This window comes from Perognathus longimembris, chromosome 3, assembly GCF_023159225.1.
Source record: "Perognathus longimembris pacificus isolate PPM17 chromosome 3, ASM2315922v1, whole genome shotgun sequence".
In the NCBI taxonomy this organism is placed as follows: Eukaryota; Metazoa; Chordata; class Mammalia; order Rodentia; family Heteromyidae; genus Perognathus; species Perognathus longimembris.
In genome coordinates, this window is record NC_063163.1 from 79,027,679 (window position 1) to 79,045,806 (window position 18,128).

Genomic DNA, 18,128 nt, shown 5'->3' on the forward strand with positions numbered 1-18,128 from the left:
CAGCCATGGGCTGATGAATGGACCGCTTTACTATGCACAGCCATCTGCTGCTCTAAGTACCCGGGGGGCCTCTCTGGGCTGAAGTTCTCAGAGATCCCCAAAGCTGCAGCCAGGTGGAAGGGGGCAGGGAAGGGGAGAGCCGAGGTCTCAGCACAACTCACCAAGGCCCTGAGTTTCTGTGTCTGGCCCAACAACTCAGGGGACTTAAAAATGGTAAACTGCAGGGGATGGGCATTCTGTGTAAGAGACGGTGTCTTTGGTAGGCTAACTGCCACACATCTCAGGCCTTGATATTGCCCCCCACACCAACCCGGAAGAGGGGGAGGCAGAGCCTGAAAGAACCTGCCTTCAAGTCTTCCCTGCAGGCTATCAGCCACCGCCCAGGCCACAGACAGCACACGCTACACTCAACGAAACCATTTCATGGAAATCATTCGGTGGAAATGTGGGGGAAAAGTCAGAGCTGGGTGTGGTGATGCATGCCTGTAATCTCAGCACATAGGAGGCTGAGTGAGGAGGAAAGTTCAAGGTCAGCCTGGGATGCATGGCGAGAGCTAGTGAGACCCTGTCTCACACACACACCTGCATGCATGCACAAACACACGCTTGTGTGCATGTGCGTGCACACAAGTCAGTCCAGGCCTCCCCAGGCTGTGTGCAGGACACATGTCTAAAGACAGTGACCCCCCAAAAGGTAGTTTCCCCAAAGTGTAGGATGGCTGCTTCCTGTGTTCCATGTTGCAAATGACTTGAGCACATAGTAAATATTCCAGAAGGTTCCTTCTATTTGGCAAAGAACATCAGAACTCCCCCTGATTATATTTCTCTTTTTATCAGAGTAATACAAAGTTGTTATTATGCATGATCTTGACGATGCTGCCCTGCCAAGCCGAGGGCACTCCCCCGAATGGATACCCCCAGTGTGTTAGTCCCCATCTCCTGTCCCCACTGCATGCTCAGAAGTGATCTACAGCTGCCTGCACCTGGTCCCCCATGTGCGGGGGCCTGTGATCCAGCCAGTGTCCATTCTGCTTCTCGAGTGGGAAGGGCAAGGAGTGAGACACAAGGCAGGACCCGCCCCTGTGGAAGGAAGGACCTGCAGAGGGGACCTCAGGCCCCAAAGCTCAGCACTAGGCTGGCTGAGGAATGGCCTGGGCAGAGACATTCTGATGTCCGGTTCATACGTGGTGGGGGAGATGGGGGGGAGGAGGAGGGGGTCCTCCTTTGCTTACACCTAAGGAAACTCATATGCACACACAAACACCCAGGAGAAAGCCAGATATGCAATTCCAGTGTCCCTATTTAAAAAAAAAAAAGATGTCCCTGGTGCCCCAGAGGTGGGGAGATTTCACATAGGACCAGCACCTGCTGTGGGGTATCTGGGTTCCCAGGTTTTCACCTGAGCGTCAGCTAGGGCCACAGGGTTTCCTTCCACACTGTGCCAGGACTCTCGCGTAACCAGAATGCTTCAACACCATTGGGCGGCCTAGGGGGCAACAAGCAGTGTTCTGCAAGTGTCCAGGAGCTGGGACCAGTTTAAAAATGTAGATTCTAAGCCAGGTGCTAGGCTCACACCTATTGCTCTAGCCACTCAGGAGGCTGAGATCTGAGGATCCTGGCTCAAAGCTAGCCCGGGCAGGTAAATCTGTGAAACTCTTATCTCCTGTGAATCACCAGAAAACCAGAAGTGGCACTGTGGCTTAAGGTGGTAGATAGCTAGCCTGAGTTCAAGCCCCATGATTGAATAAAACCAAAACCAACATAGACTCCAAGCTATGTGTCATGGGTAAATTCAATCTAAATGGGAACTGTCTTAAGGGAAACATAACGGGAACCCCACAAAGATGGAGGGAGCATCAGTCATGGACTTGCTGAGCAAAGAGCCTACATCCCGAATGCCCCCACAAACCTCCATGAAAACCACATACACCAAGAGAAAACCAAATAGAAGCAAGACAAATAAGTGTCTTCCCTTGAGGGGGACCACAGCAGGGCTGGCCAGGCTGACCAGAGCAGAAACCTTAGAAGCCACATGAGAAAACGATCCAGGAGCTATCAGCCAGAGCCAAACGTGTGGAAATGATAGTCCAAACTTTCACAAGCTGGATGTTTACCCCTAGAAACACATGCATGCACGCATGCCCAGACCCTGATACTACATGATATATATTCACAGTGGCTCTGTGCTTAAGTGTAGGGCTGAGTCACCATCCACGTGCCTAGCCACAACAAGATGGGAGTGAGGATGTGGCTGACCCATGCTCTCTGCCTGCACTCGTGTGGGTGAGACAGTGGTGCCATTCCGAAGATGGCCTGCCTCTCCATGGGGTCTGCCCGCATGGCTACCTGCCCAGCAGGTCCTTCGGGACGGCAGCCCCTGCCTTCATCCATCACTGCCTCGAAGGTGCCAATATTTGTCTGGTGAACAGGCCTGTGGTAACCAATTACAACTCGGTCTTTATCTCCTCTGACAGGAGGTTATGTTAATAGCGAATCAATTCACTCCAACACAATCTTTAAATGGAAAGAAAAAAAAGACTCAACACATAAAACACAGAACAAGGGCTCTCGTGCAGAGGTCACTGGGAGACACACACACACACACACACACACACACACACACACACAGAGCTCCTGTCAGGGTCATCTTCCCAGGGTGTATTAATTATGCCCGGTGTCTCATGGGAGCACCAGTGGCACATGGTGACAAATGTCCTAATTAAAGGCAGCAGGGCTGGAATGGGCCAATCAGTCTTCTTTGCACTAATAGGGGAGCTCAGGCTGGTGGTTAATCACCGCTGGGAATTGGTGGTGGGACACAGGCCCTGCCCACAGGCCCACTTCAGTGTGTGTGATGAGCCTAGTCCCCCAGTGGAAGGGCTTAGGCGTGGGGGCACCCCAGGGCTCAGGACGAAGGACATGGACTCCAGGTAGCAGTGAGCAAGTTGGTAAGTTGTACAGATGTTGGGCAGTTGGGTAAAGGTTAATCGTGTGAGTTCGGTGCTACAGTCAGACTCTCTGGGTTCAAATCCCTGCTCCATCTCTTACTAGCTCTGTGCCTTTGAGTAGACTTTGTCATCTGTATATTGGTCCCAGTTCTGGTCTTGGAGGAGAGGGAAAGAAGAGTGGGAAGACATGAAGAAGGAATGACAAGACAGTGGTGACCACAGACTGTGAGGTGAACCCAGATGGTTGGGGGGGGGGGCGGCTCACAGGTTCATGGGAGTCAGAGTGAGCCTCAGGTCAGAACGTCCAAACCCCAAGTTTGGAGGACAAGCAGGGTAGGGTGTCTGCAGGCCAGGGGGGACCCAGAGGCAGAAGCAAGGCCGCAGAGGTCCCAGGGGAGGGCGGCAGGGGCAGGTGGGACATTGTGAGCTGTATGTCAGGGGAGGATGCCCAGATGGGCTGTCCCATGAGCCCTGTTTATGCCAAGGAGAATAGGAAGCTGCCTGAGGGGTTTTGAACACAGGCAGACAAAACTGAATGGAAATGTTAAAATTCTCTTTCAGAAAATCAAACAGAGGACATGAACAGAACAGTGGCCAGCAAATGGCAGAGATCCAAATGACAGAGGTGCAGGTGGTGTTCAATGTGTGTGTGTGTGTGTGTATGAGAGAGAGACAGAGAGAGAGAGAGAGACAGAGAGAGAGAGAGCAAAGAGAGAGCAAAGAGAGAGGAAGGAAGGGAATGCAGGAAAGGAAAGGAAAAGGGAAAAAATGTCAGAGTCATTCTGGGGGTACAGTGGCTGAGACTGGGTCACGGCTTTGTTCTTAGCACAAAGGGGGTGCACCCGGCTCCCCAGGGTGAGTGAATTAAGTTCAGCTGACCCTTTTTTTTTTTTTTTTTTTTTTTTGTTTTTGTTTGGCCAGTCCTGGGCCTTGGACTCAGGGCCTGAGCACTGTCCCTGGCTTCTTCCCACTCAAGGCTAGCACTCTGCCACTTGAGCCACAGCGCCACTTCTGGCCGTTTTCTGTATATGTGGTGCTGGGGAATCGAACCTAGGGCCTCGTGTATCCGAGGCAGGCACTCTTGCCACTAGGCTATATCCCCAGCCCTCAGCTGACCCTTTCTATAACCAAAGGCTGACAAGCAGCTGCCCTGGGGTGTGGAGGAAGGGAGGTCAAAGATGGGGTCTCCTGAGGACAGAAGTAAGCTGCCATGCAGAACCCCTGGGGAGGCTCTTTCTCTCCTGCCTGCTTAGTGCCAGGTCTGGGCACCTGCTACCCACAACTATGATTTATGCCTGGCGATTATCTTAATTAGGCATCTTGGTTGTTAGAATTTTGCTTGTGTCTCCAGTGTTGTTTGTTTCCAGTGGAAACATTCCAGGGGAATTAATTAGTAATTGGTCCCCAAAGAACAGGTGTTGTTAGACTGCCCCCACACCTGGCCTTCCCTACAGTCCCAAGGTCCTAGAAAGCCAGAGACCAAGCAGGGGGCTGCTGGCTCATGCCTGTCATACTAGCTACCTAGGAGGCTGAGATCTGAGGATCATAGTTTGAAGCCAACCTGGGCAGGAAAGTCTGTGAGACTCTGATCTCCAATTAACCGCCAGAAAACCAGAAGTAGTGTAGTAGAATTCAAAATGGTAGAGCGCTAGCCTTGAGCAGAAGAGCTCAGAGATAGTGCTCAGGCCCTGAGTTCAAGTACCATGGCCGATTAAAAAAGAAAGAAAGGAAAGAAAAAAATCAGAGACCAAAGTTCCCTGACAAGCAACTACGGGGACTGTGCAGGCTGGATCCTTCTGGAATCAAGCTGCTTCTCACAAGCCCTTCCAGCTACATCCTGCTCTACCCCAAAGCCTCCCATGGCTCCCCATGACTTCAGGACTAAAGCAGCAAACTCCTTAGCCAGACTCACCAGCTAATCTACCTGCTGCAGGACTGGCCCTCCCCTATGAAAATGTCCAGGCCAGGCCATTGCATTCTGTCACCCCAAACTCACATCCGGTCCCCAGGGGCCTTCCCCCTCCCCCTCCCCCAGGTCACTCATCATCCTGTGAGCCAGGGCTAGCCAAGCAGAGGCCAGTGTCCACTCAGGTCTCTGTGGCCCAAGCTGGCTACCCAGCACAAGCACCTGGCCATGTATCAAGTGTGGGACAAGAAATGAGCAGATGCTAGACGCAGTTCATTCCCATGTGAGCAGACCAAGGGCTGTAACATGGACACTGCCCCTTCACTGGTTTATCTGTGCAGTGGGCACGCTGCCATCCAACTGAAAAGGGTTTTGTCTTGTTTTGTGAGGAGAAGGGGCTTCTGGTTCTGTGATGGGCATTGATGAGGTTGTTTAGAGGATTCTGAGGGCCAGCCCAGACTCTCAATGCAGAGAGGAGGAACGAGGGAGGGAGATTCAGGGATTGATGCCTCAAGTCCTCTGATGCAGTCAGAGTACCCAAGACAGGGTACACAGTAGGTGCTTTGTCAGGCAAATCCGATTTGTCTCAGGTGAACCCCAGTTGCAGTGCAGAGCTGATGGCACTCATAGCTTGTGGGTACACTGTGCTCTGTGCCTTGGGCAAGGTGCTCAATCTGAGCCCATTTTCTCCTTAGTCAAGCAGGTCCAATAGGAAGGCCCACACTGCTGAGGGCTTTGGCAAAGATGGTCTCAAGTAACATGATTACTGTTGCCAGTCTGAATCTTATCATCGATTCCCAAGTGAGCCCCAAGTTTGTAGCTTCTCATCTCTATTAGAAACCCCGTGACCTCGTGACCGAGTCCACGGGGGGGTGGGGGGTGGGGCATGGGGAGGCTCTGCTCTGCTCTGGACCTGCCCAGGGCTTTCTACAATCCTGGGAAGAAAATTCGAGTGTCCCAGGACAGTCATTCCCACTGTCTGTCTGTCTGTCTTCCTTTCTGCTAGGGCAGAGCTCCTTGAGGGAGTGTCCCACACCCTTCTTACCAAAGTCTTTCCCGTCTTTCTGATTCTGGCCCATCACGTGACACACCAGGCGGTCTATGGATATTCAACAATGAACACTGTGCACCTCTGCCCTCTCCCCTCCCCTCCTAGGCCAGTCCCCCGGATTCCTCAGGCAGAGGAAGGATCCCATCCCATCCAAGCGGAGTGCCATCATCAGTGCCCACCCAATGTCATTGCCAGGACCGACAGGAGCATCTGAGACACAGGTGCCAAGAGCTGAAGCCACCGAAGGCCAACCTCTGGTTCCTGAGCTCCACTCCCCTCCTTCCAAGTATTTCCATGACAACAGCCGCAGGGAGAGCCCAGCTCCCTTTGATAGGCGCCGGATGTCGGATGTTGGGAGGGGTGGGGGGAGGACTTTCAGAAGAAAGCCTTTGATTCAGCGCTAGAGCCTTCATTAATGACACTGCCTCCTAAGCACACACACTGGAGCCCCTGAATACTTAAAAGAAACAAACACTGGGGATCCTTGGCTAGAACATTCCCCTGTGGGGGAAGGGAGGCTTGGAGGGTAAGCCCGGCAAACAGCCCTCTTCCAAGGGAGCTGAATAAACTTGAAATGCCCACATCCCTCCCCATTTCTGCCTATGTAAGGCCAGGAGGCTTGGGGTTCCCACCCATCCAGGTCAGCCCAAAGGGTTGCATGCACAAAGATGCACCCTTATGCAAGAGGGTCCCCAGGAGCTCTACTGAGATCCCTAAAGTTTAGATTTTAGTCAACACATCATCTCTGGGCACGACTTCCCTATCTGTGAAATGGGTACAGTCCTGCATTCCTCGCTCGATCCCCCTCCCAACCTCGGGGTCTAATGGTGGGTAATGGAGAAGTGGCATGCAGGCACAGCTCTATCTGGTTCTTACGTGGCGGTGAGCGGAACAGAATGAGAAGGGCACACAGTCTTCTAGCACAGGGCCAAGAGAGGCCAGGGCAGGGGGCCCAATGGAGGAGGGCATGTTCGTCCTTCACCGTTGAACATCTCCTGGTCTCTGTGACCTTGCTTCCTTGACCCCAGTGGTTCAGTCTCATCTTGAGAAAACTGCAGGGGCAACCCCCATTGTGTGTGTGTGTGTGTGTGTGTGTGTGTGTGTGTGTGTGTGTGTGTGTGTGTGTGTGTGTGTGGTGGGGTCATTCTCCATGATTCCTGCTCCAAACTGCCAAGGTCACCCAAATGGAGATACGGCCCCAGGAGCCAGCCGTGCCCGACGACGACGGGACGCCTAGCCGGGTATGAGAGTAGGGGATGGCACAGTTTGGATCGGGTCTGGATTTCGGGGTTGCTTTTGTCTGGTGTGTTTGCTTTGTTTTCAATGGATGTCCTGAAGCCAGTGAGCTGGAGGAGTGGGGTTCATGGGATCATTCTGCAAAGGGGACCTCGTACCAGCTTTGCTCCCTCCACCCTCACTTCACACCTGCAGCTCCATCCTCCTCTGAGGCGGCAGCGCTTGTAGACCAGGGTTCAAATCCTGCCTCAGTGCTCTCTGGCTGTGCTACACTGGGTGGGCCAATCACCCCTGGTCACCTCCCTTGCACAGTGGAGTTGCACATTACAGTCCTGGGTCAGAGCCTTGCTGCTGGCTGGAGAGGCTGCCATAGAGGGACCACTACCTCCTGAGGGCAGTAACCATCACTGGGGTCCGTCCATGATGGGAGGAGGGGAGGCTGGAGGGAGGGGCTGGGTCCCTGGGTGTGTCTGTGAAGGGACTACCTTGTCCTGGGCCTCTTCCTCCCATTGCCCCTTACTCCTCTTTCCCCCATCCTCTTCCTCTCTCTCCTTCCCCTTCCCCCGTCTCCCTCTCCTCCCCTGTTGCTCATGGCCACCCCGAGGAGAACAGCTCTGCCCAATTTCCGCCATGACACTTCTGTCCTACCAGAGACCACAGCCCCAGGGTCCAAACCATGAAAACCAGGAGCCAAAAATCCTTCTGCTTTTTAAATGGAGTCTCTCAGGTGCTTGGTCAGAGTGGCGAAAATCACCTGGCTTCCCTGTCCTCCCTCTAACATGACTTTATAACCTACTGAGGGGCCTCTGTGAGTGTGCATGAGAGTGGGGAGCAGAGGGAACAGTGGCAGCCAGTGGCCACAGGGCCTGGGGACCCAGGCTCAGCATTTAGTGGACAGCAGAGGACAGCCAGCCAGGCACAGCACCCACACTGCGTGCATCAGGAGGGAACATCAGTGCTATGTGTTTTGTATGTGGGCCTGGTGGTCAGCTTTCTCTCTGTCTCTCCATCTCGTCCTCATCAGCCACAGCCCTAGCGCTCCAGGCTGTCCCCACTTCTCCAATGTCTGGCCCTGTGTGGTAGGAAGTCCCCCTCCTCAGGCTGTAGTGCTCCCCTCCCTGGGCGGAGGGTGTTTGGGGGAACCAGGGGCACCTACCTGGCTGTGCATCTTCTCCAGTTCCTCCTTGCTGGCTGATGTCTTGCCGTCATCCATGGTGGCCAGCAGGAGCTGGACATCTGAGAGCAGCGCGTGTGTTCTCCGCAGGTCCCTGCGCAGCCGCTTCTCCACATCAAAGTCCCGGTGGCCAATCTGGAAGTCAAGGCCAAGCTGTGAACTCAGATGTCACAGCCGTGGCCCTGGGCCTGAACTCTCTGGAATGGAGTTCCCTAGGTTCGAATCCTGCCTCTGTCACTCACTCACGCTGTGTGACCCTGGAAAAGACCCTTCTCTTCCCTCCAAGCTTCTCTGTAACTTGAGCTTGGAGACCAAGCAGGTGACATCCATTTCTGTATAAGAAACTTTACTCAGAGCTGAGCAAGCCTCTGAACCCCAGGATTCTGAGCTGATAGGGGGACACTGGCTATGTGGGTCATGAGGGAGCTACATCTGGGTCTGGGCACCAGAAGGGCGGTCTCAAGACACCTGACAATTCCCTGTTACCAACAGAATAGAGAGAAGCAAAGCAGAGCCAGCACAGAATGGCACTGGGGCCTCCTGTAACATTTGCTGGGAGCCATAGAGGTTCAACTGGGAAGTGGAGGCCCAGCATCCATGAAGGAGTCGCTGCCCTTCACTGGGACATAGGGGGAAAGTGAGTAACAGCCTTTCCACACATTGGGAGTTGCTGCCTCTGTGCCAAATGCTAATGCTCTTCCTGGTGGTGCTTGGAAGACACTGGAATGTCCTAGAAAGAGTGAGGGACTGAGAAAGTGGTGGTCCTGGTGGCAGGACCCTGGGGCAAGGCCTGTCCCCTCTCTGAGTCTGCATGTCCTAGAGGAAGGGAGGTCGGGGGAGCTGCCTGTCCTCCGTGTGGCCATCACAAGGGATCCTGAGTGGCCCCACAGGTCACACGCTGTCAGGAGCTTGGCAAATGTAAAGGATTATGTGTCTTGTCTGATGACCCAGAGTGCATTCCTGTGGATTTGCTAGCACTGTTTCTCTATGGCCAGATGATTTGGTTCTTAGATTAAAGCCCCCCTTTTCTTTCACAGACGTATTGCTGTGGGGATATTGAAACTGCTGGCCTATGTTATAGAGTAGACCGAGAGAGTGTGCGCGAGACGATCTCACCTGCTAAACTGAGCTGAAGGCTGGGCATAGTGCCAAGCTTTGTCACATTATTGCACTGAATGCCTGTGACAGTCACTTAAAAATGGACATTATTATTACGACTGCCTTTATAAAAGTAGCAGTAGCTTATATTTATGGAGCTGTCAGAGACAAGAGGTGTGGCCCAGCAGCCGGGGCGTGGCCCAGCAGCGAGGGCGTGGCTCAGTGGTAGGTGTGTGGCTTAAAAACAGCCCCCCCCCCACGCTTTGGAGCGTGGCTACGTTCAGGGGGCTGGCTCTGCAAAAGCAGTGTGTCTCAGCAGCCAAGTGCCTGCCTAGCAATCACAAAGACCTGAGTTCAAACCCCAGCACAAGCAAAAGAAAAGCTGCACTGAAGCAGCTTGTGCAGACAGGGAGGAGAAACGGCTGGGGGTATCTGTTTCTGAGTGACTGGGGTGACAGTATGAAGCCTCGGGGAGGAAGCAGTTCACAAAGAGAAATCGCACAGGACTCTGGAGGGCACCCTGCAGGGAGAGAGGAAGTTAAAGCTCCTAAAATAAATGGAGAGAAAGCAAGGCATCTGCCCAAGGCCAACATGCTGCCAACTGGCTAGGCAGGGATTCAAACCGGGTATTTCGCATGTAACTTTGCCCACGGGCCACTGCCTAGCAGAGCAGCTACCTGAGCCCAGACCCCTTGTTAGAGAGGACTGTATTGCCACTTAGGCAGTGCGCTTTGCACCTCTGAAAAAAATGTGCCGCTTTCCCTCTGCATACAGCCCCCAAAGCCTCGGACCTTTCTATGGAGCAAGTTGGCATGAGACACCCAGTCCCTTGCTGTTGGCACTGCCCATGCGGTAAGGATGGCTCGGGTTCTATGCCCACGCTACTAGAACGCCCTGGGGAAAGCTGGCGCCCCCTCTTTCTCCCAACGGAGTGGGGTGGCAGTGTTCATAACAAAACCTGGGCCCAAGCCCTCCTCCTCCTCCCCTCCTGCAATGAACTGTGCTGCCGCCCAGGAGGGAGGGGGAAACTCATTAGGTTAATGGGAAATAAATGTCTCTTGGAGAGTTCCCGTTTTGCAGCACAAAGATTCGAATTTGGATACAGACGGTGAATAATTAACCAATAAATCTAAATGATGCTTAGTATTGTTGGGGGAAGTGATGTTCAAACCATAGTTGCACTCCATTTATTATAAAAAATTATTTTTAAAAAGCAAATTGTTCTGGTGATCCTTAAGTGTCTGTTGTCAAAGAACTCTCTAAGCACTAGTAAATGATGATTTGGAAATGCTGTGTGGGACAATACAGGGGCTTTAGGGACAGAGAAATTGAGGGCTGGGGAGATAGAGTGTGTGTTGAGGCTGCAGAGTGACAGTTACAGATGGACCACTGGACAGCACTGAGATGCCCACAAAATATATCCTAGTTAACTGAACTCCAGCCATGGTGCTAGAGCATATATATATATACACACATACATATATATACACATATACACACATATGTATATATACACATATATGTATATATATCGATATATATGTGTGTAGAGGTATATGTATGTTTATATGATATATACATATAGTATATATGTGTATATCTTATATATTACATATTATATATGCATGTATATGCTATGTACTATGTATGTGTATATATATAAAATATATTCTTAGATAATACAGACCTGATTTCAAATCTATCCAGCACACTGACTAGATACTCTTCTGAGCCTGGTGCCCTTCATTTATATGAAGGAAGTAATAATACAAATCCACCCCATGTTGTGAACATTGAAGTATGTTAATAAATTATGATTGGGTGTCTATGAATAACCCCCATAAGAACGAAGTTATATTTAGTTTATACCCCTGAACCAGCAGAACAAAGAAAATACTATCAGTCTATCTGAAAGGAATAAGAGAACAAAGAAGAGAGATCTCAGGACCAACAAACATGAAGCCCAAAAGCTGGGTGCCAGTGGCTCAGGCCCATCATCCTAGCTGCTCAGGAGGCTGAGATCTGAGGATCGTGGTTAGAAGCCAGCCTCCAGTTTGCATTCACAGCCATCCATGTCTCTAGCTGAGACTGCGGGCGGGAAGTGCACGCCCCCTGCCACCCTGTTGGAGGGCCTCCACCCAGAGCCTTCTCCTACCTGCTCACACAGGGTCCCAATCAGGGTCTCCAAGTCCCGCTTCTCATGGAGGGCCATCTGCTTCTCTTCGTGCTCCTGCTCCAGCTGCGTCTCCAGCTGCCAAAGCTGTGGACACAGGAACATGCGCACATGTGGGTGGGCCACGGGGCCCCAACTGGGCAGTCAGAAGGAAGGCTGTGCATCAGAGCACGCTGGAGCCATAAGCTTGGGAGCTAGGTGGTGGATGGGGGCTGGAAATGAAGGGGAGCCCCTCACCCATAGCTGACAGCCCCCACATTCAGGGAAGGTCCCTTCCACTAGCCATGGCCCCGGCTTCGACCTTTACAAATGTTGGCATTTGTTAAGGTCTCACCCAACCCTACAGCCAACACATCAGAAACCCATCCTATTCCCTCATGAAAAACCTTGTGACAACATGGTGCCTCAGAGGCAGCGGAGGAAGGATCACCATTAGAGGCCAACCCACACAAAGGTGAAAAAGACCCTCTCTCAAAAACCAAGCTTGGTGCTGTGACATCCACCTGCAATCCCCCAGCAACATGGGAATCAGCCGAAGAAGGCTCTGGGTCAGAGACAGGAGCTGGCAAAAGGCACCTACCTACCTGAGAACACACCTAAGGCAAAAAGGATGAAGGAGCCACTCAAGACGCAGAACACCATCCCAGGAACTGCAGGGCTCTGTGTTCAAATCCTCCCCTGCCCCTCCCATACATAAGAGAAGACCTGTGCTATCTTCTCCCATCCAGAAAAACAATATTTTACAGCCCAGGCGAAAAGCTCTGGACAGCCACTGTTCGGCAAAGCCAGTGCCAGCCTCTGTCCTGGGAGGAAGGGTCATGCGCCCACCTCTCATTCTCCCTGTGTGAATCTGCCAGAAGCCTGGCCCACGGCGGGGCTCAGGCTTGGCAGAAAACAGAGACCTGGGCTCCTTGCACCTGAGGTCTTTTGGGCCCTGAACCGCAGGGGAGAATCACTGGTGCTGGTATTTTTGCCTTGAAGCAAGGCCCTGCAGTGCTCCAGGGAGCACTCCCACATGGGGAGATGGAAAGGAGGTCGGCACAGGAAGGCAAGTGGGGTTTACACCAAAGCTTTTGGCCAATCCCATCCTAGAGATTTATCTGTCACCCTGTTGACTGATTTCCTATGGGGCTGTCTACCTCAGCACTGGTTGTAATAGCAGAAAATGAGAACATAAATGTCCAACAGATGAGAGCTCATGCTCCATAAACGAAATACAGCCGAGCCATAAACATGGTCCTGGTTTGGCTCACAGAGGCCAGGACAATGGCTGAGATAAATCAGATGGCTTTAAAAGAGCTTGGCCCCACTTAGTGAAATGATACCTCCAATACGCACACATGTGCACCATGCATATGTCACTTAAGGCAGTAACAATAGCACCAGGCACCGTGTCTCACCTCTGAAATCCCAGCTACACGGGAGGCAGAGATAGGAGGATCATGGTTGGAGGCCAGATCAAGGAAAAACGAACCAACAAACAAAACCAACCAAACTATGGAAACAGCCCTACAGTACAAGAGAATGTCGTGGTACCCATACACAATGGACTGTTACACAGGCATCAGAAAGAACAGTATTATGTCATTTGCAGGGAGATGGATGGACCTAGAACACATCACATTAGGTGAGGTAAGCCAAGCTCAGAGAGACAAACGGCCAGAAAATGATGTTTTCTCTCCTACACAGAAGCTAGATCTAAAATACACGGGGCATGATAAATTACTCAAGACTCTAGGCATTCACACACAGTGAGACCAAAGGAGGACACTCTTAGGAGAGGAGCACAAAGGTGCAAGGCCTATGTGCATCTGGTCATACAAAATAGTATTTATCGAAATGAACTCCAGGAAATGGAAACAGGAGGTTTTTCCTTTTGTTTTCTTTGCTTTTTGTCTTGTTTGTTCATTTATCTGTCTTTGGGAGGGTAAAGGGGACAAAGAAATGGAGGGACAAAGGGTGAACAAATGCAGCAACGGTACTCACTAGACACTACCTTGAAAATGAACTGTACAGCTTGTGGGTGGGGCCAAGAGGGAAAAACTGTGAGAAAGAGAGGGAAGGAGTGAAATGTACTCTTTACCTGACTTATGTAGCTGTAACCCCTCTGTACATCAGCTTTATAATAACAATTTAAAAAATTTAAATGAAAAAACATAAGTGAGAACCCCCATCTTCACCAACCAGTCAGACACAATGGCACACGCCTGACATCCCAGCTACACAGGAGACAGAATGTGCCAGACAAGATCCTAAGTAAAAATAAATAAAATCACACACGCTGGGGGTGGGGCTCCAGTGAAAGACACCCTACAGGGCCTAGGGAATCCAAGGTGCTCAGTTCAAACTCCAGTCCCACCCACATCGGTAAATGGTGGTTTCTGGTGGTCAGTGGCAGGCTCTCTCCCTTACTGTCCGGTCCACCACCCCGGATGCGTACAGAGGCCTTGGAGAAAACACAAGAACCAACTCGGTGACAAGGAACTCTGGGAAGGAAGCAGCCACGTTGTTGGAGACTAGAAATCCATCTCCCATAACAGGAAGGGACTCTCAGAACAGAGCTTGGGTGACTATGCTGGAAAGTTCTAGAACATTCTGGAAAGTTCCAGGCTCATCTTTAAGATGCATATGTGTAATAAGAGAGTTCAAGCCTCCTCCTCCCTCGGGGGCTGGTGGGGGAACGAGGGCACTGCAACTGGGCATGCCAGGGCACACGCTCTGGGGGGGGGGTAGGGGGTGTCCACGTACCCGCTTCTGGCAGGACTGACGGACATCCTCCAGCTCTTCCTCCTGGTCCTCGTGCCCCTTCTGGTACATCTGCTTCATGCGCTCCATCTCCAGCTCCAAGCGGTCCCGCACCTGCAGGTCAGTGTGCACCGCCGTGAGGGCTGCCCTCCACACCTGCCCGGCCCTTCCCATCCGGGTATCCATTTTGAACCCCTAGATGAAAGCCAGTTTCCTCCCTGGCACCCTGGTGGCTCAGCAGTGGCCCACGGCCGGTGAGCACTGGCCTCTCCTCCTTACACCTGTCCCCGCTAGAGGCCACAGCAGACATCACTAACCTACACTTTCCTACCATTCCAGAACGTCATAGCCATGGTCCATTCACATCGTAATTAAAGTGAGATGAAACAATAAACAACCCAGCCATCCTGCTCTTGGACATCTACCCGGAGCATTGCAAGTCAGGATGTGCTAAAGACACTGGCATCCATGTTCATTGGTGCACTGTTCACCACGGCAAGGTTAGGGAAACTGACCAGATGCCTTAAAATAGGTGAGTGGATCCAGAAAATGTGGTTTGCACACCACGGAATTCTGCTCATCCAATACTATCGTCATTCACAAGGAGACGGCAGGACCCAGAGCAAATCATACTAGGTGAGGTAAGCCAAGCTCAGGGAGACAAATGACACATGTGTTCTCTCCTACATGGAAGCTAGATCTACAATGTAACTCTTTATCAAAACAAACTCCAGGAAATGGAGACATGGGTTTTGTTGGTGGTGGTGATGGTTTTTGCTTTGGTTTTGTTATTTTGGGGGAGGGGGTTAGTGAGGGCACAGAAAGGGAGGGAGGATGGTGAAAAAATGCAATCGGTATTCAGTATACACTGTGGAAAATGTCCTGTGATGACTCGTGGGCAGGGGCGGGAGGGGGAGACTGGGGAAAAGCAAAGGAAGGGGTGTCATTGTCCCCCCAAAAGAAATGTACTCATGTCCTGACTTACAAAATGGCAAACCCTCTGTACAACACCTTTATAACAGTAATAAAACAAAAATTTATTAAAAATTTTAAATTGGCTTAACAAAAGAACTTAAGGTGGCCTTTTAAAATGTGGAGAATATTCTGTCAGTACAGATAGTATGAACTAGAAATATCTGAGCCTCTCAAACTTAAATTAGGCTCATTGAAATGTCAACCCCTCCCTCCCTCCCTCCCTCCCCTCCCCTCCCCTCCTCCCTCTCTTTTCAAATGACAGAGGGCACGGGAGATAATCCAAAACCAGGGGCCTAAGAAAGTAACTATAATATTTCTCTGTCATTTCCCCCTCGTTTCTTGGACACCCCTGACACTCACCATAGCATTTCTGTCACGCTTATACGAGTTCACATAAAATTCCCTGGGGATTCTGCTCCATTGCTGCCCATAAATCTCAGCCTGCTTTGTTCCCTGCTGATTGCAGCAGCAGGTGTTCCCCAGGCCTGAGGAAGGGTAACAGCCCCCCACCCCGTGGGCTTGCCCTGGGCCAGCTGAGGGTGAGAAATTGGGAACTGCTCTCACTCCTGTGTGCCCGTGGTCATGGTGGGGGGTGGGGGTGTAGCCTGCCTTCCAGGCCAGGGTAGCCCTGGGAGTCCAGGCCGTGCGAGGAAAGGTTTGTTCCATTCTCCACTCTATTTGCCTCTGGGATAGTGGGTTGCTACAGTGTTGGACAATCTCCTGTCCCTTGTCCCTAAAATACCCACACAGACTCTCCACATCCTCAGGCATCTTCAGGACACCCAGATGGCCATGTGGCTCTCTGACCACAGGGCCTTGGCACAAGCTGTCTCCCCCACATCTCTTAAGTTTCTGCAGAGTGGAGGTAGAATCCTCGTGTCCCCCACAGAAGGGCGTCACAAAGGGGGAGGACTGAACGCTGAACACACACACACAGTGGCCCACCAATAAATGTGCAGCTATTTGGCAAGCCTGGATTGAGCATTGAGCACCAACTGTGTACTGGGTGAGGCAAGCTCTGGGGACACGGTCCAGTGCAACACTGCTGAGGGGCGGGATGAATGTGGCATTGGGATGGCCTCGCAGGTCAGCAAGAAGAGCCCCAGGCCACCAAGGAGCTGAATGTCAGCCTTAGGAGTGGAGAGATTTTCTGGGGGTGGCAGGGAGCCGTGGGCTGATAAGAAGCAGTGGGGTTATGGGGCAGGACTCCTCCCTACCTGCTCCAGCTGCCTGATGGTGCTCTCCTGCTGGCGCCGGGCCTCTGCCTGCTCCAGGGCTTGGGACTCCATCTCCCAGAGCCTCTCCTTCAAGGTTGCCACGCCGCCATCTCCCCGCAGTGAGGCAGCCGCCAGCAGCTCCCGCTTGTGCTCCCTCAGCGCCTGAGCCTCCTGCTGCAGCTTCCCCACTTCCTGTTCCTTTTCCTACAGGGGACACAGGGGGCTCACAGGTCAGAGGAAGTCAGTGGTTCTCCGCCCCCCACCCCTAGCCACAGAAGGGCAAGGAGAGGCCACGCAAGGTGCCATGTTGTTTGTCGTGGGTGTGTTTTTGGTGCTGATCCTGGGGCTTGAAATCTGGGCCTGGGGTGCCATCCCTGAAGCTTTTGTGCTCCAGGCAGGCACTCTACCAGTTGAGCCACGCCTCCATGTCCAGCTTTTGGAGATAGGAGTCTCGTGGGCTTTACTGCCCAGACTTGCTTCAAACTGCAATCCTCAGATCTCAGCTTCCTGGGTAGCTAGGATTACAGGCGTGAGCCCCCTCGCCCGGCTCCCCCACGTCCTATTTTAATAGAATCTCTGGACATCTGAGCCCACATGGGACTGACCCTGGATAAGGTGACAACAAACTCGTTCCAGCTGGACAGCCAGGGCCCTGCTCAGGAAACTGGAATAACCGTAAGAGCAATCTGATTACCAGCCTAACCACCACCCATTGGTGGTTGTATGGACACAGAAAAGGCAATTCTCTCTGTTGAGCAGGGACACCAAGCAGGCCTCTCCATTCCCAGGAGACACAGGATAGGGATGCTAGAAATCCAGTGGTTCCATGGCCCCCACCCTGTGCTGCCCCTTACCTGCAGCTGCTGCTGTAGCCGGTCCAGCTCCCAGCTCACGGTGCTGCTCTCCTGGGCCACCTTTTCCCGGAGGGTCTTCTCAAACACCGCCTCCCCTAGCGCCTGGGCCAGCTGCATGTCAAACCTGCCGGGGGCACAGCATGTGTCAGGACAATGGGGCAGGGGAAACGGAGGCCCCCTGGATGTTTATGTCCTTTCACAGAGAGGAAAATCGAGTTTGGGGAGGCGGGCTGGTCTAGCCCCTTGAGTTCAAGTAAGTGGTAGAAGCAAGACTGTGCCTAGCTCCCCAGTCCCCATCTACCTACCCAGCCCAAGGACAGAGGTGCCTGGGCAAGTCCTCCACTTCGTTGACCCAAGAAATGCTCCTGCAGAGCCCAGCTTCAAGAACACACTGACCAACCAGTCACCCAGGGCTGTCACACCCATGGCCTTTGCTGCTTGAAGGGAATCCTGGGGCCCCGGGGCCAGAATGTGGGAGCTGTAGAGTGTAACACAGGGCTGGCCATGGATACAACAGTAAGACCTACCATGGAGTGCACCACAGGCTAGGCATGGAGCTCTGTAGGCCCTGGGAATGGGGCCTCATGACCCACACCCCTGGGGTCACCATGGTGACAAGGACCCAGATCCACAGGGACCATTCTGAGCCTGGGGCCAGGCAGGGAGGCTGGGTGGACCTCTCCCTGAAGCTCTGCCCAGACACCTCCTTCTGCTGACATTCCTGTGCACCCCCTACCAGATCGCAGAGGCA

At 52.4% G+C, this 18,128-nt stretch overlaps 1 protein-coding gene across 1 annotated transcript in view; it reads right to left on the reverse strand.

The window, feature by feature from the left end:
• Myo18b (myosin XVIIIB) overlaps window positions 1–18,128 on the reverse strand; it is a 122,679-nt gene that overhangs the window by 44,194 nt on the left and 60,357 nt on the right. The window contains exons 30-34 of the mRNA XM_048342750.1: window positions 17,378–17,501; window positions 16,524–16,727; window positions 14,335–14,445; window positions 11,569–11,673; window positions 8,298–8,450 (exon numbers count right to left, since the gene is read on the reverse strand). Coding sequence (XP_048198707.1) covers window positions 8,298–8,450; window positions 11,569–11,673; window positions 14,335–14,445; window positions 16,524–16,727; window positions 17,378–17,501 — 697 coding nt within the window. The remainder of the gene's footprint in view (window positions 1–8,297; window positions 8,451–11,568; window positions 11,674–14,334; window positions 14,446–16,523; window positions 16,728–17,377; window positions 17,502–18,128) is intronic.